The 27,697-nt window shown below is 35.8% G+C and overlaps 1 protein-coding gene across 3 annotated transcripts in view; it reads right to left on the bottom strand.

Annotated features, from left to right (window-relative positions):
* Positions 1-27,697, bottom strand: part of MACROD2 (mono-ADP ribosylhydrolase 2) — a 1,939,939-nt gene that overhangs the window by 1,815,357 nt on the left and 96,885 nt on the right. For 2 of the 3 annotated variants that reach the window (XM_037022461.2, XM_037022460.2), the window contains exon 3: positions 24,003-24,110. In XM_037022461.2, coding sequence (XP_036878356.2) covers positions 24,003-24,110 — 108 coding nt within the window. The remainder of the gene's footprint in view (positions 1-24,002; positions 24,111-27,697) is intronic. The other variant, XM_037022462.2, reaches the window with a different exon arrangement.

Raw genomic sequence — 27,697 nt, 5'->3', positions numbered from 1 at the left:
CATAAAAATGTTAATACTCATTGGCATAGCCATACAACTCCTGGAAATAGAAACCAACTGCAAAAAAAGATTCATAATAAAGTAAAAGTTATGACATGAATATGCCAGCCTCCTCTGAGTTTTCCTAGCACCACATACACAACTCTAGAACAGCAATTTCTCCATGATCTTTACATACCTATCTCTATCACTATACTTTGAGCATCAAATCCAGAAACTGCATTTTATTCATCCTCTTATTCCTATATTCTAGAACAGTATCTGCCCTCTATGAATATTTACTGGTTTCCTACTATGTTACCATCACTGAGTGAGGCATCTGAACACAGAATTGTGTAATTCATGCTCTTATGTATTTTATTTCTCATAATTTTTATAAAAGGAAAAAAGTTATATAATATCAAAAGTTCTATAAGTCAACATATCTGTAAGGTACAAGGATCATTAAAGTCAACAGAAATGGGGAGACTTTTGGACCAGCCTTGAAAGCTAGGTGGAATTCTCTAGAGATAAAGCACTTGGGAAAATGGGGGAATTGCAGAGAAAAAGAGGTAGAGAATACATTATGTGGCCATTTAAAGAGTCATAATTATGAACCTTGTAAGACTTATGAAAAATGTTTATATTAAGTGGAAAACTCTGTGTTCTAATCATAAATTATGCCCCCCATGTGTATAAATGCATAGAGTCAAATAGGAAAAACATCAACACATATATCTAGAAGGTGAAATTATTGGTAATTTATTTCTTACTTTATTTATATTATTATGTTTATAATAACATTTGCGCTTCCAAAGAAACTTTAAATGAAAAGAAATAAAAAACATTACATCAGAAAGAATAATAAGTCCTCCAGTTGGGAGAGTCTTGTCCACTGACAGAAAATAGCCTCAATGTCTAAGTCTGTTAACCACCATCCTAACTAAAAGTCCTGATTATAGGAAACTATGTACTCAACCATTCATTAATTCTACAAACATCTCCTGAGCATTAACAATGGGCCAGACACAGTGCAGGGCAATGGATAAATGAATGTATAAATGAGTAACACAGTCCCTGCAATCAGAAAGCTCGTGATCTGATAAATTACCATAGTGAGATTACATTTCTTAATTGTATTTTAATAACTGCTAAGAAGAAAAAATCCTCTAACTAACAGTTTACTTCCTACATGGAAGCCTCAGTCTACCCATGGCACAGATGGATAAACCTGCCATTGCTGTGAAGCAACTGTCTTCCCAAGACTCACAAATCAGACCCACCTGATTCTTAAATCAGTTCTAACACAATACAAAGCGATCTAGTCAATGTCCACACATATGGTTCAGTAAATCTACAGGTCTAACATCTTTGCTCACTAACAGGGCAGCTGTTTTAAGCTTAAAGGATAACGTTTGAATGCCTCATAATTCCAATATAAGTTTACTTACTTGATCTCAGTTTTCATAAGGAAAAAATCTAGATTGTTACAATTTGTATATTTCTATGTTTCATTAAATTTTGCTTTTTTTTTGAGGGGATCTTTATTCCTATTCTTATCACGAACAGCCACATATAGCACTGAAGAAAGATATAAATCTCAATTTTACTCAAACTCCTGGAATTATTAAAAGAATTAAGAACAATATGAACTGCTAATTGGTGAACAAATTGTTTCTCCACTGAGATCACCTCAGCTAGCTATCAAAATCGAGTTTCTCAACCAAAAAGTGTCCCCTTCCAATCTTCAGACTAGTTGGCATACCCCAAGTTAAACAAAAGAAGAGCAAAAGAAAGGCTCACTCAGAAAGAAAAGCTCTCTGTCTTCCTTACAGAACATAAGTCGAACTTGAGGACTTTTTGTTACAGGATCCTCATATTTCACTATATGGCTTCTCAGTGTGGGTTTTATTATCCGCCATTTACATAGTAAGAATGATACTTTATCAATTATTCAGAAGTAATATAGTCAGTAATTTGTTAAATCAGAAATATAAGGTATACAGGATCCATTTGGGCTTTTCCTTCCTTTTTAATTGTATTTTTCCTATTACCATTGTCATCATCATTATCACCATCACATTTAACATTTATTAAGTAGTTTATGATATGTACCAGGAACTGGGCACCATATAAAGCACATACACTTTAAGTCATTTCCTCCTCAAAATTACCCTGTAAGCATTGGAGATGCAAGAAACTAGCCAAAGACCACAACAAGATCCTTATCTTTCCAACTTCAGAGTTCAACCTTTTAACCATTATATTAGTTTCCTAGAGCTGCTATAAAAATTGTCACAAACTACATGGTTTAAAAACATGTGTAAAACACACATCTCACAGTTCTGGAGACCAGAAGTGTGAAATCAGTTTCATTGAGCAGAAACCAAAGTGTCAGTATGGTTACCCTCCCTCTAGGGACTCTAGGGAAGAATTTGCTTGCCTTTTCCAGTTTCTGGCAGTTGCCAGCATTCCTTAACTATTGCTACATCACTCCAATCTCCTGGATTAGTATCTTCAAATGTCTCTCCACTCCATCTTCACATTGCCTTCTCATCTTGTGTACTCAAATCTCAAGATCCTTCACTTAAGTACATCTGCCATCTAAGGTAATATTCATAAATTCTAGGGATTAGGAGGTAGGGATCTTTTGAAGGGGGCTCTGTTTTTGAGCCTACTACACCACTAAAATCTACTGCTTCCCCAACTGATTCATTCATGGATTCTTGGCATGGTGATGAGTCAGAGATACTCCAGAAAGATACCAAGGGAATAGTATACACTCTCTTTTGAGACAAGTCAGCCATGCAATAGAGGGAAACCAAAGATGAGAACAAATAATGTAAGGCAAAGACATATATGGACTCATATTGGGAGGTAACCAAAACTCAGCTGATTAGGTCCATGACAGCATTTGAACCCCAATCCCTTATTCCTTGTCCAGTGATACTTCTACAGAGCCACAAACAAACAAACCCTGGACCAATGCACCATTTCTTCAACAGGCCAGACATTCTCATGCTCTGGTCCCTTCTCAAGCCTTGAGCAATTTCTTATCTTTATTCCTACTGAAATGTTACTCTATCAATGCTTTACCAGCATACCTATAAAGTCATTTCTATTGTTCACACTCACAGTAATGACTCCTTCTGGGTATCTGATTTCTATCTCTTCAATGCCTCTCCAATGTCATTAATCCTGAATCATATAGTTTCTTATGTGTGTGTATATATACATATATCTTCTTGGAGAATTTCTTCCTTTATTCCTTTAGAACAAAGACTATCATCCCAGTGTCTGGCAGAGAATTAAGCATAAATTCAAGTACAGTATCATTAGAAGGAAGGAAGGAAGAAAAGGAGGGGCTAAGATAGGAAAATGAGGAGGAGAGGGAAAGGAAAGATGGGAAGGGAATGGTAAACATGAAAGCTCATGCTTAAAGAAAATAGGAGGTACAGTTCTTTGCCACACGTATTTGTGAGAGTCCTGGAGAGAGATTTTCAAAAATGTCTGGAAAAGAGTATGAGAGAGCAGGTGCAAGGACCTTTCTTGCTACGCTCGCAGCCCTAAAGGTTAGGGAAATGATTCCCAAAGAAGAGTGTGCAGACTCCTGCATCAGAACCTCTCCAACTGGAGACTCCAAGGGCACCTCCTGGCATGCTGGGAGGCTGGGGATCATAATACAAGCTTCTGGGTAATTCTGATACCCACTAAAGTTTGACACAATCATTACCTTTGTAGGAAAGAAGAATGTCAAACAATGTTCTGCAGAATATTTTCTCTTGGCTTGATTCCCAAGGACTAGTACTAGACTCTAAAGGTAAAAATGAAAGTCCAGCCTCTAAAAGTGACAAGGTTGCAGGTCTGAAATAGGTTCCAGGGAAAAATGCCAAAGACTCAGAGAGAGGATTTAGGAAAGGTGCCAGGGTGATTCAGTACAGAGCCCCTCCAGATTATAAAGATCTTACTTTAATCAGCCTCGTCATAAGAATGATAGTCACAATTTGCCTGACACATCCAATCAATGACAGCATTATGCCATTTTGTGGTCTTCTGTCATCTTGATTATTTTTCACTGACTTAAATTCTTTTTGAAGGTGCTTAAGGGTATAAGAAATTATAAGGAATTCCCTGGTGTCCCCTCCTGGAATTATATCATAGATCTTATTGATCTTGTGTTCCATTTTTCATTCCTCAAATTCCTTCTGAGAAATGATTTGTTACCTGCCTCCTTCAATCTTCTTATAAAATGTAACAGTTATGCCAGGGTGCAACTAATCTTGCCTACACTTCATCCCCATCATCTTTGTAGAGGTACAGATGCCTGGAGAAGATGACAATTAAGGAGGAGGTTTCTGCTTCCAGTTCTTGGTCAATCACTCTATCATCTCTTATTGTGCTCTCTTGTTCCATTATTTTTATAGGACATATCTGCTTTTCAAGGATCAATATTTAATTTAACTTTCTATGACTATAAATCAAGTCTTTAAAAAGTGAAGAAAATGTGTTTCTGGTTTTGAAGTTATTTTAAACCATAGCCAGGTCCTAAGCCAATTAATGAGGCTTATCCTTGCAAATTATAGGCAGATTCAAAATGTGAACTATGAGAGGCAGGTTGCATTTCTTCTTTATTATCAAAGAATATTGCTTTAATAGATATTTTTAAGTAAAATAATGTGCTGTAAATCAGTCTAATTAGAGAATCTGTAAGAATTCAGAAGATGTAAAGTTGTGAGCTTTAAAAAATAATTTATTTTGCTCATTATCTCTTGCTATGGATGATATAAAACACATTCAAGACCAGTAATTTTTCTATATGTAAAGATAGCATTATATTCACAAAATCATTTTAAACCATTTTAGTAGTTTCACCAATGAATTAAAATCATTTAACATAGAAATTTTCTTATATGAATAAATAAACCTTAGTTCATTGTCAGATATACTATCAAATGTTAGTATCACACATTTTAAGGAGGACCTGGATAAACACAGATGGAAGTGTAAGACAAACCTGTTTTATGTGTTTAAAATAACTTATTTCTTAATTTTCTCACAAAGCTAAAGCGAGTCTCTTCAACCCCATGGGCTGTACATGTTTCTGAATTAATTTCCACCCAGAAACCCATGGGATGAAAATTCTAACTGTGTGATAAATTAAGTTGCCAAGTGAAATGGATTAGCGATCAGTGAAATTGCCTGATAAACTGTCAGATCCATTTTGGATTGGGATTCATCCTCTTTCCCCACCTGTTCATTAAGCTCCAAGTTCATAGCAACTCCAGTGACTGATTGCACATTAACAAGCTGTTTATGGGGAGGTGTAGCTAAGCCTAGTCAACATTCCTATACTTATACATTCATTTAAACATAATTATCCGGTAATTTATTCTGTTCACAATCCCAGTGTGGAAAAATGTATCTCTAACCCTGGACACAACAGAAATGTCATGGGTCATAAAATTAAAACTTGGTGAAGCAAATCAGGTTGTACCTCAAGGTCAAAAGAGGCTGGAGAAGTTTCATGCTATACATTCACTTCTTCAAATAGTTACAAAAATGAAAAGAGTACGGAGAACGCTGCTGTCTTTGCACTGATATTATGCCAAAATAAAATATTAATTTTTGTCTCTATTCTAAAGCAAACATTGGTTACTTCTATCATTAGAAAGCTAAATCAGCTAAGAATGTTGAAAAATAATTCAACCTTTCTTATCAAAATGGCTAAAATCTTCATTTCTACAACACCAATTTTAATAAACCATTTGTCAAACAAAAAGTACCAAATATGAGCTATAAATAAGAATATACTAAAAATACTCGGTACTTTTTCTTCAGTTATCACTTATGTAACCTAATTTTTATATGAATTAATGATTGGAATCCAGTAATCAATGCCATTTTTCCCTTTTCCTACAACATAAACTAAGACATTACCTGACGAAAAATTAAATAAATAGCCAAATGACTAAATTATATTCAGCCAACAGAATAGAATAGCTCCAGATGTTTTTGAGCCTACAAGTAGCAACTCTTCAAAAATCACAAATAAAGAAAAAAACCTTAAAAAATTAAGTTGACCTGTATATGTAACAAATATACATTTCTCTTAGTTAAAACTAAAAGAAATGCACACAAAAAAGTGTTCAATTTTACAGTATGATTTAAAAAATAAAATTTTTTAAGTAAATGAGCATGGAGAATTCAGATAAGGTTGCACAGGAGACAGTCTTTAGGCCTCAGGAAATGTCATTGAGCATCATTATAAGTTCAGCTATTATCTAAATTTAACTATAAAATCTACTTCTGATAAGTCATGCAATTAAAGAATTAAACTATGGCAGAAGTTGTTTGTATTTTTTGTTAAATGCCAGTAAAATCAGAATCCACTTACCTATTGCCCTCATCCTGATGTAAGCATAGCTGCTTACTCTCCCAGGGGACTGGTTCTCTCCTCTATGGTCATGATCCAATTGGCTCAGTCCACATAGAAAGCACCATTGAGAGGGCTTAATCTAACTTCTGAAGCTGGAAATGCTTTCTGTAAATGCCCAGACTGTCTTTACAAAGAAGGGGTGTTTTATGGCACCTATACAACTCTAACCATTCTAGGCCCAGGGATAGGCTTTAAGATTTTCTTGCCTAGGGTAAAGGCTTGAAGTTTCAGAGAAACCATGCTTGGTGACCTCCAAGAAGCAGAAGTTGCTCCAGTGCCAAGTGCTATGCTAGATGCTAGGTACTATTCTGAATATGAAATAAACAGTTCCTTTCTCATTTCAAGGAAATTCCATGCCTACCTCTGTTCCCACCATTTTGAATTTCAGGAACAGAAGCAGTGACATTTTACCTGAGATACTGGGTTTCTCAGTTGAGAAATATTCAGCGCTGTATTCCTCAGGCCTCCAAACAACCCAACCCCACCCAATGCCTCCTGGCTACAACCAAGTTACTTATATCTTATTGTTGCCAATAAAATTTTAGAGGTAAAATCCTGTGCAATATAATGGTTTATAAGAAATATATATTTGGTCATTCAAATGGCCAAAAGATATTTCTCATACAGTTCCCGAAAACATTTCAGAGCCACAGGTGAAATGGATGTCTTATTATTGATGAAGGTGACTTTTGGACCCCAACCAGGGTTAGAGGGAGAGGCTTATTGCCAGGAGGGCCAACCATGTGATTAGAGGTTAGAACTTTCAGTCCCCTCCACCCCCAACCTCCAGGCAGGGAAAGGGAAGAGGGGCTGGAGGTTAAGTCAGCCATGACTAAAGCCAATAACTTAGTCAATCATGACTATGGAATAAAACCTGCATAAAAGACTATGAGAACAGAGTTTTGTCTGGTTTTGTCCCTTTTTTTAAAACCTGTTTCCTTGTTTGGAGAGCTTCCATGTTGGGGGAACCAGAATGCTTCCACATTCCACTAAGCCAGACCCCAAGCTCCACAGAGACAGAAGCTCCTTTTTTCTGGGACTTTGCCTAAGTCATTGGCTTTAGTCATCCATTTCACCTGTGGCTCTGAAATTGTTATTGATGAAGGTGACTTCTGGACCCCAACCAGGGTTAGAGGGAGAGGTTGAGTCAGCCATGACTAAAGATGGAGGAACTATTTTAAAGGGAAAAAGCAATATAAAGAAGCATGAATCTAAGTGCTATTTAAAAAGAAGAAAAAATTACAAAAGCTCAAAAATGGAAATGAAAAATAAGTTTTATGTTATCTACTTACTTAAACACTTAAAATTATTGTTTCATTGTAGTTAATACTTAAATTGTATTCAACTTTTCTCACAGGGTGATCTAGTAAATGCCTAAATGCTTTGTAACTGGAATCCCAGGCTTCCTCACAATTAGTAAAATTTATAAAGATATTTACAACAAAAGCCTTAATCTGTCAGCTCAAAAGTTACATAATTGTAAATTCATATTTATTTAGATAACTGTAATTATAATCTCCCACTACATTGTAAACTGAAGAGCTGTCTGTTTTTTTTACCATTTTATCTCTCACACTTAGAATGTTTGTTACATAGCAGACACTTAATACATATTTGTTGAATAAATGAATGATTGATGAAACACTTGACTACAGACATTCCCATTAAAATCGAGAATGAGCAAGACTTCTTATTACAACTAATTTAACATTGTCAACATGTTGTAGCCAATGCAATAAAAAGAGCAGAGAAAAAGTATGTATAACAATGTATTATATGCCTAGAAAACCCAAGAGAATCAACTTCAGTAAGGTGGAAAATTGTTAAATTAATAGCTTTTCTAAATTACCAGAACTAATCTGAAAATATAAATAGAAAAAAATAGATACCATACATAATAGCAACGAAATTGTAAACTTGTTAGAATGTTAGAATAAAACAACTGCATCAGCTCCATATGATGAAAACTGTAAAACTTCATTGAGGGATATTGGGGATAAATAAATCTAACAAGCAGCACCATTCCTAAACAGGAAGACATAATATGTTAAAAGATGCCAAAATACCCTTAAAACTTAAATTTCTAACAAAAATTCCATTGATATTTCTAAGATTTTGTTGTGATGGTAGTGGTTTTTGTTTTGATTTTGAAGTTAACAAAATAATTCTAAACTTTATGTGGTAAAATCAAAGGATGAGATGAGCCAGGAAATATTTGAAAAAGCAGACAAATGGCAGATATTGAGGGAGGAGTCACCCAATCCCAGACTAAAATACATATGTGAAAGCCATAATAATTTAAGAAATATACATTATTAACTCACACCTTCATGAACATAAATTCTATATGGAGAATAATGTAAATTCAAGAAACCATTTAAAAGGTAAAGGAAAATATAAGGAACTATTTATCTATCCTTTGGAGGAAAAAGGCCATTCTAAATTCAATACAAAAGAAATAAACCAGTATGAAAAAGATTAAAGAATATGACAACATAAGCATTCTTGAATGCTTGAAGAAAAACTCATAACATAAGCATGTATGAAACATAAGTGCTAAATGGAAAGAAATATTAGCAACATATATCAAAGGCTTAGTCTTATATGAAGATAAAGCTTTCCCAGTTAATCAAAGACAAATGTCTTATAGGAAAAATGGTTAGAAAGAGGAGCATGAAACTTTAAAAAAAAATGTAAATGCCCAATAAATAGAAGAAAAAAACAGTATCACTAATAATAAAAGAAATTAGATAGCATTAATCACAATTAAATTGATAAGTTTGATATTTGTAATGATGTAACCTAGTATCTACAGGCACTTGCACTTATACACCACCCTCAAGGAAGTATATTAATACATTATTTCTAAGAAGCAATTGATGTCAAAGTCATTTTTAGAAAATATGATAGTCTTTCACATTACTTCTAAGTAATGTATTTTGAAGAAATAATCAGAGATGCTTACAAAAATTTTGACATGAGGTTGCTCCTTACAGCTTTATAAAAATGAAAACTTATTAAAATAATCACTTAAAATCATGTTCTTAACATTCAGGGATGTGGAAAATGGGATCTTTTTAAATCAGAAAAAAAGCAGAATATAATATGGTGCACACAGTATTGTTCTAAAGTACATAATCTGTACCTCTCTCTCTTTATGTATACACACACACACACACACACACACACAATTTAAAGGCTAAAAGATATGAAACAAGTATTAATAATATTAACTCCAGATGAAAGTCTGACATATTTTATTTCATTATACTTTTCCTATTTCCCGATTTTCTCCAAAAACATTCATTAATGTTATATTCAGAAAAAATCTGATGATCTACATTTGTAAATTACCTATATAACATTAAATGAATCTTATTTATAAGATATATATTATATAAAAGCAAACCAATGCTATAATTCTGTACTGAATGTGGCTTTATTTACGTTCAGCAAAAAGACAGGCTTTGTGGGATATCTCATATGTGAGAGTGACCTTCTGATTTCTTTTCCGAAGTTGACTTTGTTTTTTTTCCAAATGGAGGTTTAAGAAAATAATTTCTTAAATTGCTTCCTCTGTTTTTGGTCTCCCAAAAAGAACAGTAGTGGCAATGATAATAATAATAGTAGCAGTAATGGCACTTTTATGGTATTGGAGGTTATTGTCCCCAGGTGCTGCTGTCTATGGCAGGAAAAAGTATTACATTTATGTTTTTACGAATCCAATAAGGAGTTACATAAAACAACTCCACCTTCTCATCCTCAGGTATACAAAAGTAACATTACATTTTTTACCTTATTTGTTCATTTATAAAAGTCTTAAGATGGATTGTTAGCTACAAAGTGCTATAAAATAGGATTTGTCATACAAATTCACTAAAATATTACTTATACATTCATTCATTATGATGTTCATTGTTTATACAGCATATATTCATTAAAATACTACATGAAATATGTCATGCAGTATTTTTAAAAACAATATAGAAAATACCAAGTATTGGCATGGGTACAGAGCAAATGTAATAACTCTCAGACACTGCTAGTGGAAGTAAAACTTGATTCAACTACTTTGAAACCATGTGGTACTATCTACTATGCTGCACATATATATATCCTATGATGTAGCCATTCCACTCTCAGATATAGACCCAACATAAATATACAGATATCTATTCACAAAAACACACAAACTTACATACACAAATGTGTTTGAATGTTCTTTACAGTACAAATAGACCCAAACTGGAAATTACGTAAAGGCCCAACAACGGTAACATAAAACTGACAAATTCACAAAATGAAATATTACACAACAGTGATAATGAATGATCTACATCTATGTACAACAATATAAATCAGTCTTACAAGCATAATGGTGAACTGTAAGAGTCAAACACTGAAGAGTATATATTGTGTGGCTCCACTTACATAAAATACAAACACAGACAAAACTAATCTATGCCACTAGAAGTCAGGACAGTAAATATACTATCCTATACTCACTATAGGGTATCAGGAAATGCCAAGGGCTCTTCCAGGGTACTGAAAATTTTCTACTTTTTGATCTGGATGGAGTAATGCAGGTGTGAAAATTTATTGAGCTATACATTTATGTATGTGTTATTGTGTCTATTGTTGCTCAATAAAATGTTGAAAGAAAAAACACATAATTCAGAAATTCAATGAAGAATAAAGCTTTAGTGCTTTGTTAGTAGAAACTGCATATTCAATAAAGCAGTTTCTGTCACCCTAAAATATTTCTGAAAGTAAATGAACCTGTTTTCCCAATGATTCTAATTCCAAATATGCCTTATTTCAATTTTACTGAACAAAGACATAAAAACAGCATTTATTTTAAGGAAATGGAAATGATTATTTAAAGAAACTTCTGTAAAGTAAAATTTCTTCATCCTATGCAGTCCCACTACCTGATTTATCTATGCAAATATTCTATATCAACTTTTTAAAAATTAAATTGTATACATCTATAATTGGTTATCTGCCCAATTATATGCCACTATTTCAATTTTTGACATAATAATGACATCCACAACTAATGCAGTAAAAGTTCTTATCACTAAAGTAAATGAAAAAACAAATCTTTTCCCTTGGCCATTAGTTCATATAAATTAGCAACAATATTGCACAAATGGCTTTTATTATAAAGCCTCAGAATTGAACAAATTTTGATTGGCAAAATTCAAGTTAAGTAGTATAACAGCTAAAGTTGTGAACCACAGAATAAACCCATCTAGTCTTCATTCTGTGCATAAGACTTGAAAACATGCATAATTACCTTGTGACATTCATAGAAAAAAACCATTTTTCTCTTATTGGAACTAATCAATATAATTCAGCTACTGTTTACTAAGTGTGTCTACTAGGCACTTGTGAAGTGTTTCATACAATTCTATCTTGATTTTCACAACAACCCTGTGAAGAAGGCCCTATTATTACCTCCATTTTACCAATGAACAAACTAAGGATCAGAAAGGTTAAATAATTTACCAAGGTCATTTTTCCAGGAAGCTGTAGAAGTATATTTAAATAATGCTTAATCTGACTTAGAGCTCTCTATGATGAGCCACAGTGTAAATTGTGCCATTTGGGGCAGGGACAGAAAGAACTACAATAAACAAATCAACCATCCTACTTTCTACTGTAAAAAATTCTTTATATGGAAAATTTAATCTTTGGCCAAAGCAAACCCATTAATATCAGAGTGTTAACCACTTTTTCATAACACAGCCTGCAATCCACAAATGAATAAAAATTGTATCTCCAAAAGAAAATCTTTTCCTGTGATTGTGATTATAAAATTATCTCTAATGATAAATACTGAACCATAAATTATATGGATGTATTCTCCCTCAAGCTCTAGTAAAGACCAGAACTCTGTATGTAACCAATAGGCTTAGTAAAAAAATTACACAAACAGGGTGGAGCCAAGATGGCAGCATGAGTAGAGCAGCAGAAGTCTCCTCCCAAAACCACATTTATCTATGAAAATATAACAAAGACAACTCTTACTAAAATAGAGACCAGAGGACACAGGACAACATCCAGACGACATCCACACCTGCAAGAACCCAGCGCCTCACGAATTGGGTAAGATACAAGCCCCGTCCTGGCGGGACCCGAGTGCCCCTCCCCCCAGCCCCTGGCAGGAGGAGAGGAGTTAGCAGGGAGGGAGAGGAAGCTCAGGAATGCTGAACACCCAGACCCAGGATTCCGGACCAGAGCACAGACACAGTGCATGCATGGGGTCCTGTTTACTAGGGAAACAGGGCGGCAGGACCAGTGAGCGGGTGCCTGAGGCGGACGCCGGAGAACAAAGAAACGGGAGTGAAGTTTTTTTTGTTTTTTTTTTTTTGGCGAGTGCTTTTTGGAAGCCTTAAAGGGACAGGGATCCCATTACTAGGGAAACAGGACAGCGAGACCGGTGAGGGGGTGCCTGAGACTGGCGCCTGAGGACAAAGAAAATCATGCATTCTTCCTTTTTTTAAAAAAATTATTTATTTAAATATTTTTTTTCTTGTGTTCTTGCTGTTGTTGTTTTGGTTTGGAGAGTGCTTTATGGAAGTCTTAAAGGGGCAGGACAGGACACTTAGCCCAGAGGCAGGGAATCTGGGGATCTCTGGGCACTCTAACCCCCTGGGCAGCAGAGAGCACAGAGGCCCCTTACGGAGATAAATAGCCTCCCAGCCGCTCCCCCTCCAACGGGGCTCCACCATTTTGGAGGAGCAGCCCGAGCCAGGCCACGCCCACAGCAACAGCAAAAATAAAGTCCATAGTAAAAGGGCAGGAAGCAGAAGCACTGTCTGCGCACAGCTGACAAGCATAAGCCACTAGAGGTCACTATTCTCCAAGGAGAGGAAGGTCACAAACCAACAAGAAAGGAAGCTCTTCCAGTGGTCACTCGTACCAGCTCTGCAAACTATCTTTATCACCATGAAAAGGCAAAACTACAGGCAGACAAAGATCACAGAGACAACACCTGAGGAGACAGACCTAACCAGTCCTCGTGAAAAAGAACTCAAAATAAAAATCATGAACATGCTGACAGAGATGCAGAGAAAAATGCAAGAGCAAAGGGATGAAGTCTGGAGGGAGATCACAGATGTCAGGAAGGAGATCACAGAGTGAAACAATCCCTGGAAGGATTTATAAGCAGAATGGATAAGATGCAAGAGGCCATTGAAGGAATAGAAACCAGAGAACAGGAACGTATAGAAGCTGACATAGAGAGAGATAAAAGGATCTCCAGGAATGAAACAACACTAAGAGAACTATGTGACCAATCCAAAAGGAATAATATTCATATTATAGGGGTACCAGAAGAAGAAGAAAGAGGAAAAGGGATAGAAAGTCTCTTAGAAGAAATAATTGCTGAAAACTTCCCCAAACTGGGGGAGGAAATAATCGAACAGACCATGGAATTACACAGAACCCCCAACAGAAAGGATCCAAGGAGGACAACACCAAGACACATAGTAATTAAAATGGCAAGGATAAAGGACAAAGAAAGAGTTTTAAAGGCAGCTGGAGAGAAAAAGGTCACCTACAAAGGAAAATTCATCAGGCTAACATCAGACTTCTTGACAGAAACGCTACAGGCCACAAGAGAATGGCATGATATATTTAATGCAATGAAACAGAAGGGCCTTGAACCAAGGATACTGTATCCAGTATGACTATCATTTAAATATGATGGCGGGATTAAACAATTTCCAGACAAGCAAAAGCTGAGGGAATTTGCTTCCCACAAACCAACCTCTACAGGGCATCGTACAGGGACTGCTCTAGATGGGAGCATTCCTAAACAAACCAGAGAACAAAAAACACACAACATATGAAGAATGGAGGAGGAGCAATAAGAAGGGAGAGAAGAAAAGAATCTCCAGACAGTATATATAACAGCTCAATAAGCGAGCTAAGTTACACAGTAAGATACTAAAGAGGCTAACCTTGAACCTTTGGTAACCATGAATCTAAAGCCGGCAATGGCAATAAGTACATATCTCTCAATAGTCACCCTAAATGTAAATGGACTTAATGCACCAATCAAAAGACACAGAGTAATAGAATGGATAAAAAAGCAAGACCCATCTATATGCTGCTTACAAGAAACTCACCTCAAACCCAAAGATATGCACAGACTAAAAGTCAAGGGATGGAAAAACATATTTCAGGCAAACAACAGCGAGAAGAAAGCAGGGGTTGCAGTACTAGTATCAGACAAAATAGACTTCAAAACAAATAAAGTAACAAGAGATAAAGAAGGACACTACATAATGATAAAGGGCTCAGTCCAACAAGAGGATATAACCATTCTAAATATATATGCACCCAATACAGGAGCACCAGCATATGTGAAGCAAATACTAACAGAACTAAAGAGGGAAATAGACTGCAATGCATTCATTTTAGGAGACTTCAACACACCACTCACCCCAGAGCATAGATCCACCGGGCAGAAAATAAGTAAGGACACACAGGCACTGAACAACACACTAGAACAGATGGACCTAATAGACATCTATAGAACTCTACATCCAAAAGCAACAGGATATACATTCTTCTCAAGTGCACATGGAACATTCTCCAGAATAGACCACATACTAGGTCACAAAAAGAGCCTCAGTAAATTCCAAAATATTGAAATTCTACCAACCAATTTTTCAGACCACAAAGATATAAAACTAGAAATAAATTCTACAAAGAAAACAAAAAGGCTCACAAACACATGGAGGCTTAACAACATGCTTCTAAATAATCAATGGATCAATGAAGAAATCAAAATAGAGATCAAGGAATATATAGAAACAAATGACAACAACAACACTAAGCCCCAACTTCTGTGGGACGCAGCAAAAGCAGTCTTAAGAGGAAAGTATATAGCAATCCAGGCACACTTGAAGAAGGAAGAACAATCCCAAATGAATAGTCTAACATCACAATTATCGAAACTGGAAAAAGAAGAACAAATGAGGCCTAAAGTCAGCAGAAGGAGGGACATAATAAAGATCAGAGAAGAAATAAACAAAATTGAGAAGAATAAAACAATAGCAAAAATCAATGAAACCAAGAGCTGGTTCTTTGAGAAAATAAACAAAATAGATATGCCTCTAGCCAAACATATTAAGAGGAAAAGAGAGTGAACACAAATCAACAGAATCAGAAATGAGAATGGGAAAATCACAACAGACTCCACAGAAATACAAAGAATTATTAAAGACTATTATGAAAACCTATATGCCAACAAGCTGGAAAACCTAGAAGAAATGGACAACTTCCTAGAAAAATACAACCTCCCAAGACTGACCAAGGAAGAAATACAAAATCTAAACAAACCAATTACCAGCAAAGAAATTGAAGAGGTAATCAAAAAACTACCCAGGAAAAAAAACCCTGGGCCAGATGGCTTTACCTCAGAATTTTATCAGACATACAGAGAAGATATAATACCCATTCTCCTTAAAGTGTTCCAAAAAATAGAAGAGGAGGGAATACTCCCAAACTCATTCTGTGAAGCCAACATCATCCTAATACCAAAACCAGGCAAAGACCACACCACAAAAGAAAATTACAGACCAATATCCCTGATGAATGTAGATGCAAAAATAATCAATAAAATATTAGGAAAAAGAAGTCAACAGTATATCAAAAGGATCATACACCATGACCAAGTGGGATTCATCCCAGGGATGCAAGGATGGTACAACACTCGAAGATTCAACAACATCATCCACCACATCAACAAAAGAAAGACAAAAACCACATGACCATCTCCATAGATGCTGAAAAAGCATTTGACAAAATTCAACATCCATTCATGATAAAAACTCTCAGCAAAATGGGAATAGAGGGCATGTACCTCAACATAATAAAGGCCATATATGATAAACCCACAGCCCACATTATACTGAACAGTGAGAAGCTGAAAGCTTTTCCTTTGAGATCGGGTACTAGACAGGGATGCCCACTCTCCCACTGTTATTTAACATAGTAGTGGAGGTCCTAGCCACAGCAATCAGAAAAAACAAAGAAATTTAACGAATCCAGATTGGTAAAGAAGAAGTTAAACTGTCACTATTTGCAGATGATCTGATATTGTACATAAAAATCCCTAAAGACTCCACTCCAAAACTACTAGCACTGATATCGGAATACAGCAAAGTTGCAGGACACAAAATTAACATACAGAAATTTGTAGCTATCCTATACATTAACAATGAACCAATAGAAAGAGAAATCAGGAAAACAATTCCATTCAAAATTGCATCAAAAAGAATAAAATACCTAGGAATAAACCTAACCAAAGAAGTGAAAGACCTATACCCTGAAAACTACAAGTCACTCTTGAGAGAAATTAAAGGAGACACTAACAAATGGAAACTCATCCCATGCTCATGGCTAGGAAGAATTAATATCGTCAAAATGGCCATCCTGCCCAAAGCAATATACAGATTTGATGCTTTCCCTCTCAAATTACCAGCAACATTCTTCAATAAACTGGAGCAAATAATTCAAAAATTCATATGGAAACACCAAAGACCCCGAATAGCCAAAGCAATCCTGAAAAAGAAGAATAAAGTAGGGGGGATCTCACTCCCCAACTTCAAGCTCTACTACAAAGTCATAGTAATCAAGACAATTTGGTACTGGCACAAGAACAGAGCCACAGACCAGTGGAACAGATTAGAGACTCCAGAAATTAACCCAAACATATATGGTCAATTAATATTTGATAAAGGAGCCATGGACATACAATGGCAAAATGAGAGTCTCTTCAACAGATGGTGCTGGCAAAACTGGACAGCTACATGCAGGAGAATGAAACTGGACCATTGTCTTACCCCATATACAAAAGTAAACTCAAAATGGATCAAAGACCTGAATCTAAGTCATGAAACCATTAAACTCTTGGAAAAAAACATAGGCAAAAACCTCTTAGACATAAACATGAGTGACCTCTTCTTGAACATATCTCCCCAGGCAAGGAAAACAACAGCAAAAATGAACAAGTGGGACTATACTAAGCTGAAAAGCTTCTGTACAGCAAAAGACACCATCAATAGAACAAAAAGGAACCCTACAGTATGGGAGAATATATTTGAAAATGACAGATCCGATAAAGACTTGACGTCCAGAATATATAAAGAGCTCACACACCGCAACAAACAAAAAACAAATAACCCAATTAAAAAATGGGCAGAGGAACTGAACAGACAGTTCTCTAAAAAAGAAATACAGATGGCCAACACAGACATGAAAAGATGCTCCACATCGCTAATTATCAGAGAAATGCAAATTAAAACTACAATGAGGTATCACCTCACACCAGTAAGGATAGCTGCCATCCAAAAGACAAACAACAACAAATGTTGGCGAGGCTGTGGAGAAAGGGGAACCCTCCTACACTGCTGGTGGGAATGTAAATTAGTTCAACCATTGTGGAAAGCAGTATGGAGGTTCATCAAAATGCTCAGAACAGACCTAACATTTGACCCAGGCATTCTACTCCTAGGTATTTACCCTAAGAACGCAGCAATCAAGTTTGAGAAAGACAGATGCACCCCTATGTTTATCGCAGCACTATTTACAATAGCCAAGAATTGGAAGCAACCTAAATGTCCATCGGTAGATGAATGGATAAAGAAGATGTGGTACATATACACAATGGAATACTACTCAGCCATAAGAAGAGGGAAAATCCTACCATTTACAGCAACATGGATGGAGCTGGAGGGTATTATGCTCAGTGAAATAAGCCAAGCAGAGAAAGAGAAATACCAAATGATTTCACACATCTGAGGAGTATAAGAACAAAGGAAAAACTGAAGGAACAAAACAGCAGCGGAATTACAGAATGCAAAAATGGACTAACAGGTACCAAAGGGACAGGGACTGGGGAGGATGGGTGGGCAGGGAGGGATAAGGGGGGGGGAAGAAGAAAGGGGGTATTAAGATTAGCATGCATAGGGGGGGGGAGAAAGGAGACGGCTGTACAACACAGAGAGAACAAGTAGTGATTCTACAACATTTTGCTATGCTGATGGACAGTGACTGTAATGTGGTTTATAGGGGGGACGTGGTATAGGGGAGAGCCTCGTAAACATAGTATTCTTCATGTAAGTGTAGATTAAAGATTTTAAAAAAAAGGAAAGAATGAAAGAAAAGGAGGATTACTCCTTGATAGGATAAAACTAATGGTAAATCAAAGATTAACACATGCTTTAAATATCCTTAATTTTGATCACTTAAAGGGTGTCAGAGGATCGGCTATGGAGGTACACTTTTCTGATAATATTCCTTTCTCTTAATAAAAAAAAAAAAGCAGTTCCTGTGTTGTGACCTCCAATGAGTTCTACACAGTGGTATAGAGGGCATGTCAAAGTGTGGGCAAAGGGTGTGTTTGTTTTTATACAGAAGATTAAAACCTAGTTTGGCTACCCAGAAAATGAACTAAGATACGATATGAAGAAGAATTTCCAACATCAGCACTCTCTGGAAGACTCATACCAGAAGATGATCATCAAAAAACCTCCACAAAGATCCAGGCGATGCTGCAGTTGTAGCTGCATCCATCCCACCGGTTCCTGGACTTGCCATTGGAATGAAGAAGGAGATATCTAAGCTGGCCTGTGCTTTCAGTAAAACAACAAATTTGACTGGATCTATACTGTTGGAACTCAACCAAGAATTAGGAGAAGTGCAAGTTGTAGTGCTCCAAAATCTTACGACTACAGACTATTTACAGTTAAAAGAACATATGGGATGTGAACAGTTCCCAGAAATGGGTTGTTTTAATTTGTTTGATTTCTCTCATACTGTTCAAGTACAGTTGGACAATATCCATCATATCATAGACAAATTTTCACAAATGCCTAGGGTGCCTAACTGGTTTTCTTGGCTTCACTGGAGATGGCTGGTAATTATAGATCTGCTTTGGTTATGTAACTATATTCCTATTATGTTAATGTGTGTGCACAATTTAATTAATAGTTTAAAACCTATACATGCTTAAGTTACTCCACAAGAAGATATGTTAAAGAAATAATCAATCTTCCCATGTTTTCTTCCATCTGCTTCCTCTATAGCTTTTCTTCTTCCTTCCTAATTACAAACCCTTAAATAGAATTCGTGCCTCATATCGAATTTACCAAGTATCATAATTCCTCCAAGTGGTAAAGATACCTCAAGACAAATGCTGGGCATAGAAGCCACAGGGCATAAATCTGCAAAGAAGTAAAAAGCTAACCTTTTCAAACAATATGGCTTCTCTCTCACTTACCAACTTTACATCTCACTGTATGGCCCTGGAAGATGACTGGTTATCCAGAGATGGGTAAGATTCCTCAAGGGAGGAACAACCTAAGACAGGCACAGTCACAGGGGGGCCATCAGGTGAGAAATTGGGGATCAACAGTGGTGAAGCTTAGAACCTCACCCCCCCTGTTTTGAGAGAAATCTTCTGCATCCGTGGATGTTTTATTGCCCTTGTCTAGCTTGGATTAACACACAGTCTACAGGCACACACCTGCAATTGCTCTCTTACAACACTAAACTGTGTATTCTACCTTTATCTTGCATCTACGTACCACGTCAGCATTTTATTAAAAATAAAAAAATAATAATAATAAACGGAGAAATGTGGGATCCACATATAAATCAAGTATAAAAATTAAACGAATATTCATATTTGACCTGATTGTTTATAGTTCATAATGCGTGATCAAAACCGAAAGTTTCTGTGATGACTGCCCTTGTACTGTGCACCATATAAGAACTTATTCACTATGTAAGAATTCGTTCACCATGTAAGAACTTGTTTGTTATGCTTCAGAAGATTGGAGACTGACGAGAATTAGGCTTGAGATGGATTAGTGATTGTGCATTGAGCATTGACTCCCCTATACAGAATTTTATTGTTGTTAACAACCATTTGATCAATAAATATGAGAGATGCCCTCTCAAAAAAAAAAAAATTACACAAGGACAATGAACAGATTGCCCTAAATGCTGCAACATATAAAAATCATAAATGAATCTTTACAGAAGTTCTACTGGTTATAGCAAAATACTGAAGAGAACCCAAATGCCCTTCACTAGGTGAATGACTGAAAGAAATTTGCTATACCCATGCAAAAGGACTATATAGTAATAACAAGGAATGAATTTGGATACATTAAACAAGCTGAATGCACCTCAGGGCTTTATGTTTAGTGAAAAAAATCAATCTCAAAAAGTTGCATGCTGTATGATTCCATTTATATAATATTCTTAAAGGGATAAAACTATACAGGTGGAAAACAGGGAAGGGGACAGAGAGGTGGGTGCCACTACAAAGGGGGTAACATGAGAGAGTTCTTTCATGAAATGGAACAGTCTGTATCTTAATTATGGTGGTGGTTATATTAATCTATACATGGGGTAAAATTACATTGAACTACACCACACACAACACACACATATAGATACATTTTCAGGTTAAAATGATGAAAACTGAATAAGGCCTATAGTCTAGTTAACAATAAACTACCAATGTCAATTTCCTGGTTTTGATATTGTAATAGCTAAACAATGTCACTGGGGGAGGCTTACACAGGAGAAGGTGAGGGGCACACAGGACTCTTTGTATTATTTCTGCCATTTCCTATAATTATTTCAAAATAAAAAGTTTAAATAAAAAATGGCCCTGGGTATGAGACCCAGAATGTGAACCTGGGTCTGCCTGATTCTAAAACTTGTGCTTTTCCCTTTGTACCTTTGTGTGTCCTACTGTCTGCAAAATCTGTTTACTGTGATATATCAAATATGCGTTATTTCCTACAGAGAAGAATAGAATATGTAAAAGGCTCAGCCTGGGTAACATTTAAAGAAATCTAAGGAAGTTCAAAAAGCACTTCATTTGGAAAAACTTAAATATCAAATCATTTCATTAGTAGGTGTTTCGAATGTACGACTACGGACAGGAAAAGAGAACATTAGAAGTCTGACAGGAAGTGATGACTGGGCAGCTGTGGCACCCTGACCAGGGGCCTGCTTCTCAGTCCCCTCTCAGTAGAGGCAGCTCTGGAGTTCCCGCCATATCACCTTGTCCACCTGAAAGCTTAACAGTTGTTCCTCTCCTCACACACCAGGCAGACAAGCTGCACACCAGAAATCTGTGTCCTTGTGGGATGCAGAACACGGCCAAATGACAATCTCCTGAGCATTAATCATTTTTAAAATCAGACCCAAACTGATTCACTGTCTCAAGTCCCCAGTGCTGAATGCACTATTGTTGGAGACATTCAATTGCAATGTAGTTCAAATTAACAAACACACAGTACCAAGTGTTTATTAAGAACATAAGGACAAGATTCTACTTTGGGAGGTGGCACCAAAAGTGAAAAAGACACCAGTCTGTGGCTTTAAAGGGGAGATGAAGAACGAGGTATAGTTAACAAAACTAAAACAAAAAAAAACCATAATTACAACTATTAATAAGTGTGCTAACATGGCAGATTTTATGTTAATAACAAGAAAGAGAAAACTCATGAGAGTGGAATTCAGGTATTTAAGAAGAAACATGTTACCAGTTGTGCTAGGATCAAGGGTTGGAAATCATAAGAATATACAGGAAGGCTGTATATAAACATATAAATGAGCTTCTACGTTTTTTTTTAAATTAAAACCCACATGTTCACAGAATTATGGCATAATAAATGAATGGCAAATTACTAACTCAGTGATATCTGTAGATCTCTGTGCTAGAAAAGAGTTCATAAGACTCTTTCCAAGGGCCTATCTTCTCTGGAGGCTCCAGAGGAAAGCATCCTTAATATGCTGGGCCACATATGGACAGTCCAGAGAAACTAGATACAAGGGGGACTTGTGATAGAATTTGGATAAAATTCTATCCAAAAGGAGGATTCATATTGGGTGGAGTTTAAATGACCCAGGCAAATCCTCTCTCATGAAGTTTCACACTTTAGAGAAGCAGCAGAGGAGAAAGGAAGTACAGAGGCATCAGAAGAAGAGAAAGAGAAAAATAGCTCTGATTATGGTAGACACAGTACTAAGCAACTGCGAGCCAGTTCTGAGGAAGGGACAAATGGACTAGGCTTCCAGACTTTCTGCTCGGTTGCCGAAGCTATGCTATATCCTGAACAGTGTTCCAATTCTCCATGAGACCCTTCTGTTCACCTACCAAGGCGTGTTCCTATTATTCTCTGTAAATTTACTCATCACCAAAGGGAACCTTGAGACAATGTTTAATTTTATCTGCATCTTATACTCCTGGAAAACAGAGACTCTCAAAAAATTATCCTCTACCCTTTTGTGCTCCAGGAAACAGCTTACTGCAAAAAAAAAAACTTGTCCTATAACAGGTAAAACTCATGGATGACCAGTGGTAACCTACAGCAAAGACTAGACACAGACCCTCCAAATTCCCATTTTTTGGCCTCATAAATGATTAGCTGCACTATTTGTTCCCACTGACCATTCTGGTTGGTAAATGCTTGTTAACTGGTTGTGACCAAACTTTAGCCAAGCTTCTCTCCTTCCTCCAAGCCCCTGAACTGTGGCCCACCCTTCAGTAACGGAAGGTGAACAACCCCATCCAACCCCTTAATAATCTCCCCATAAGAACCAGTTGACCTCAGGGAAAAACATTCCCTGATCAACTGTCCAATAATGCCACACACTCTTCCCATTTCCTGATACCCAATTCTTTCTAACCTGTTTACTCCTCTCTATAAAAAAAAAAAGCCCTTTTCTGCTTGACCTTTGAGATGCTTATAGATCTCATAGTCAAAGTGGTTCTTCCTATTGCAATATTCTTCCACCTCCTATTCTGATAGTCCTTTATTTTGAATAAAGTCTCTCCTTACCTACATCCAGATTTGTTTTTTACTTGATATTATATTTACAAAACAAATTAAAATCTTTAAATATCCTCTTATTTTTGACATTTATAGAATCACAACTATTGTGTATTTTGTGATATATAACCACAAAAAACTATATAGTTGATACAGACCACCGTAAATAAGTTATTTTTCTGATGTTCAAACATAAAAAATACTTCTACAATTAATTATTGAAATAAAGCATGTATAACAAACATGAAAGGTTGAAACCAAATGAGGTTTGGAAATCAGAGAAACAATTTCTTATATTTTACTTTTGTCTGGTGTAGTTCAGTCATCTCTTTACAACCTATTCAAAAGAAGGAAAAACTTGATGAACTTGTTTTTATGTTGGCCAATTATTAACTGAAGCATGAAACCAAGAATAATGTAGTTGCTAAAGTTCTTTCTGAAGAACTTCTTACAATAATCTGTCACTTTTCCAGTGGTCCAGTACACCAGTCTCAATTAAGCATGGATACCATGTAGATTAGCATTTTAATTGCAGCACAGACATAAAATAAACCCTCAGTGTTTTTAATCAAGAAGAAAAATACATAAGACATTTCTATACCAGGAAGGACATCATTTTCTGAAAATACGTACATTCCTGTTGGTGAAAAATATTTTTAAATAATAAATACTCATATAACAAATACATCACAAAAAAATCAACTACTCACCGGCATTGACTATAGCATCTACCTCTAGCAATGTGATGTCACCTCTATAGAGAGAAACTTTTTCGCTCAAACTCTTCTTTACCTGGGATGCTTCCTGAGTATTTTCTGCTGTAATAAAAAAGGAATATATATGTAAGTAGCAATATTCTTAGTTAATAAAGACAATGTTGAAACAAGAGCCAATATGGGTCACTCTCATACATTAAACAAGTGGAAATACATGTGTAAGTACCAGAGGCTTATTCTCTATTTATTGTGTATTCCTCAATACAAATTCAGTATCACATTTATAATAGGGATTCAATAAATTTCGGTGTTATACTCGCCAAAAAAAAATCAATGTCTATTGTTAATATTACTCTGAAAATATAAACTTTAAAATAAAATTATGTGCCACTAGTTGCACAAGGAGGGAAAGATGTGTAATTACCAAGACAAGATAAATTTTAACAGTGAATAACCACCTTTTCATGTTGTTCCAGTTACCTAAAAGGCATCACTGAAAAGAATATTTACTTGGAACAGAAAAATTTAGGTTCAGGTCTCTGCTACTTCTAATAAGGCTACCCCTCAAAATGGGATGGATCGAGAATATTTAAATGTGTGGAATACTAACTTTTCACTCTAGAGGGCGCTGCAAGATTTGAAAGAAATAATTGTCCAGCACACAACAGCCAGCAAGCTGGTATATTTAAAACAAGGCAAAACTTCAGTTCTAAAACCTGACATATTTCTAATGGTTAAGAGCAATACTATAATTTTAATTTTCATTTATTTTTAACAAGTAGTAATGTTAAGCCATTAAACAAAGTTATATAAAATCAATGTTTTTAAAATATAATAATTGTTATACATAAAAAGCTTTTTAATATACCTCGGGGAGAGCTCATTTATAATTCAAACATTAAAGAATTTATGGTCTGTCTGCCCTTGTACTGCTCACCATGTAAGAACTTATTCACTATGCAAGAATTTGTTCACCAGGTAAGAACTTGTTCGTTATGCTTCAGAAGATTGGAGACTGACGAGAATTAGGCTTGGGGTGGATTAATGATCGTGCATTGAGCATTGACTCCCCTATACAGAATTTTATTGTTGTTAACAACCATTTGATCAATAAATATGAGAGATGCCCTCTCAAAAAAAAAAAAAGAATTTATGGTCTGTGCAAATCTTTCAAGGGGGAAAATAATGCTGTTTATTCACTAAGACACACTCAAATAAGCATGAAATTTTGAGGTTTCTAGGGGATTAGTGATGATAGGTTACAGGTCACTTAATTTCTCTTTGGACCTTAATAGTCAAGGAAAAAATTAGCCACAACTAAGGAAATTATCTGTGGCCATGAAAGTGATCCTTCCTCCTTCTGCCTCCAAAGGATTCTGTACTTTGCAACCACTTCTCTCCTTTAAAAAATTCTCATCAAAATACCCATTGGTGGTAGGAGGAGGAAAATAATGTGAGAAATTGTATGTTAAAAGAGTAGAGAAAGAATTTAGAAGACCTTGAAGTTAAAAAACACTTATATTTGAGTTGACCACCTCAGGGAATCCTACAGTACTATTTTCCTTTGTCAGGTTATGGTTAAGAGCACAGTCTTGACTATCAGACTGAGTCAATTCAAATCTTGATTCTGCCAATTCACAATTGGGTAACCTTGGATAAGTTATTTACTTCCTCCATGCCTCAGTCTGCAAATTCCTAGCTCCTTCACAGTTAACATGAGTTCATCACATTTAGTCTAATATTTTTTTCCATAGCAAGCGCTCAACAAACACTATATTTTTTTTACAAAAATTTTACAAAGTTAACAAATGTTATTTCAGCGTCCATATTCAAGTTGGGAAATATTTTCAAACTAAATTATTATTTTGAATAAAATTTCAATGTGCATTATTATTATTCCCTATCAATATAAAAAACTGGATTTTGTTTGGGCTTTTACCAAGCTCTCAATGCTTGACCCAATGATGAAGACTTCAAACCAGAAGACCTTGAGCTCCACATCCAATCAGTTTCTAGTGTTACTACTTCCACCAAATTGGAAAGTCCTGATTCCCAATTAAGGATTTTTGGAAGAAAATAAGTATTGGTAGATTGTCATAAAATTCTGGATATTTGGGCTATAGTGAACCTAGAAATTATAAAGACTTCTCACTGATGATGAGTTTCAGAACTCCCTCAGGCATTAAATTGATAAGCATATTACAAACAAAAGCAGAAAAGTTGATCCTTTCAACTTGGGATACAGAGTAGAGATCCCTAATCCATCCTCTAATTGTCTAAGTAGTGTTTCTTCATTTTCTCTGAAGCATTATGTATGTTATATTGCATTTGTAGTAATGTGACTTTTTAGCATGTGTTGATAAATCATGTCTTTCTCCAAAAGTAGAGCGACAAAGAATAATACTAGAAACCAAAACTTAAACACAATCAACCACAATTCAGTGTTTTTTAGAAGAAATCCTAATCTCTCATCTGAAAATTTTAAAAACAGGATATTTTGAGCCTTAAGTAAAGGTTCAAGCAATTTAATATACTGAAAAATATACTGTTGTGACATGTTATTCAAGTAATTACTCAAAATGGTCTTACTAGAATTACCAGCTGCATAAGGTATTTTTATTTCTATCATTTTAAAAATTGACGTGAGCACATTTTTCCCCTACAGCCAGACTTATACACACTTGCTGCCCTGTTCCACATATGGTATATCAAAAGCTACAATTTGATAGTATTAATTATCAGCATTTCCTTCAACAATAAACCAAAACCAAATGATATGTTTTTGACAACTAAATATTCTCTGTAAATACAACAATGTCAATTACCACTAGAGACGAATTATTTTATTTGAATAGGAATGCACTGCCTTCCTTTTCACACAACTGTGTTCCATCAGCACTGATTTCAATATATTTTTAACCATATCCTGGGTTTTCAGTAATAAACAGGACAAAAACTTGTCAAGCATTGCTTCCTCATGGACATTCTATATGTACACAAAGCATCAAATCACTTTTTGCAAATCATTGACTTTATCCGACTGCAAGCTAAAATATCAGTCAGTGTACATATGATAGCAGTAGTTCTTCCAGACTGTATACTATTGATACTGTAACAAAACAAAACAAACACAGAACAAGGCAGTAGTTAAAGTAGACTTTATTCAGGAACTCTGCAATAGGAGAAAAAAGAGACCTTGGTATGGATCTGGTCTCACTTCCCAGTATAGCAAGGCCAAGAGGGAATTAACAGCCAAGGAAGAGTGGGGACTGTGGAAGAAAATGTCAGGGGCAAGGGAAAATTCCAGTTCAACAGCCTTAGAATTCCTGTTGAAGGCAGGCCAGGGTGATCAGGGGTCTGGAGGATATGAGGAATTTGATCAGATATTAAGGGTGGAGAATTCTCTCTAAACTGATTTAGCAGGATTCTTGTTAAAAGTGGGCTGTGCTGGTCTGGCAAGGGACTGGCCTGGTCAAGAAAAGTTCTAGTGGAACCTGACTAATGTTTAGTTAAAGAGAGAGTCTCTTATTCAAGAAACATCCTTTTTTCCTTTAAGCATTTTCATTTCTCGTTAGGTGGCCTTTGTTATTAAGGACTAGCTGAGCCATCATTTGAGACTTGGTAGTAGAGGATATTTTATAGGTGGCATGAGCAGTCAGGTATTTAATGAGGGGAATTTCTATGCAAAT

The sequence above is a fragment of the Manis javanica genome, chromosome 5 (genome assembly GCF_040802235.1).
Source record: "Manis javanica isolate MJ-LG chromosome 5, MJ_LKY, whole genome shotgun sequence".
Lineage (NCBI taxonomy): Eukaryota > Metazoa > Chordata > Mammalia > Pholidota > Manidae > Manis > Manis javanica.
Note: the sequence above shows the minus strand (reverse complement) of the source record. Positions and strands in the feature narration are given on the sequence as shown.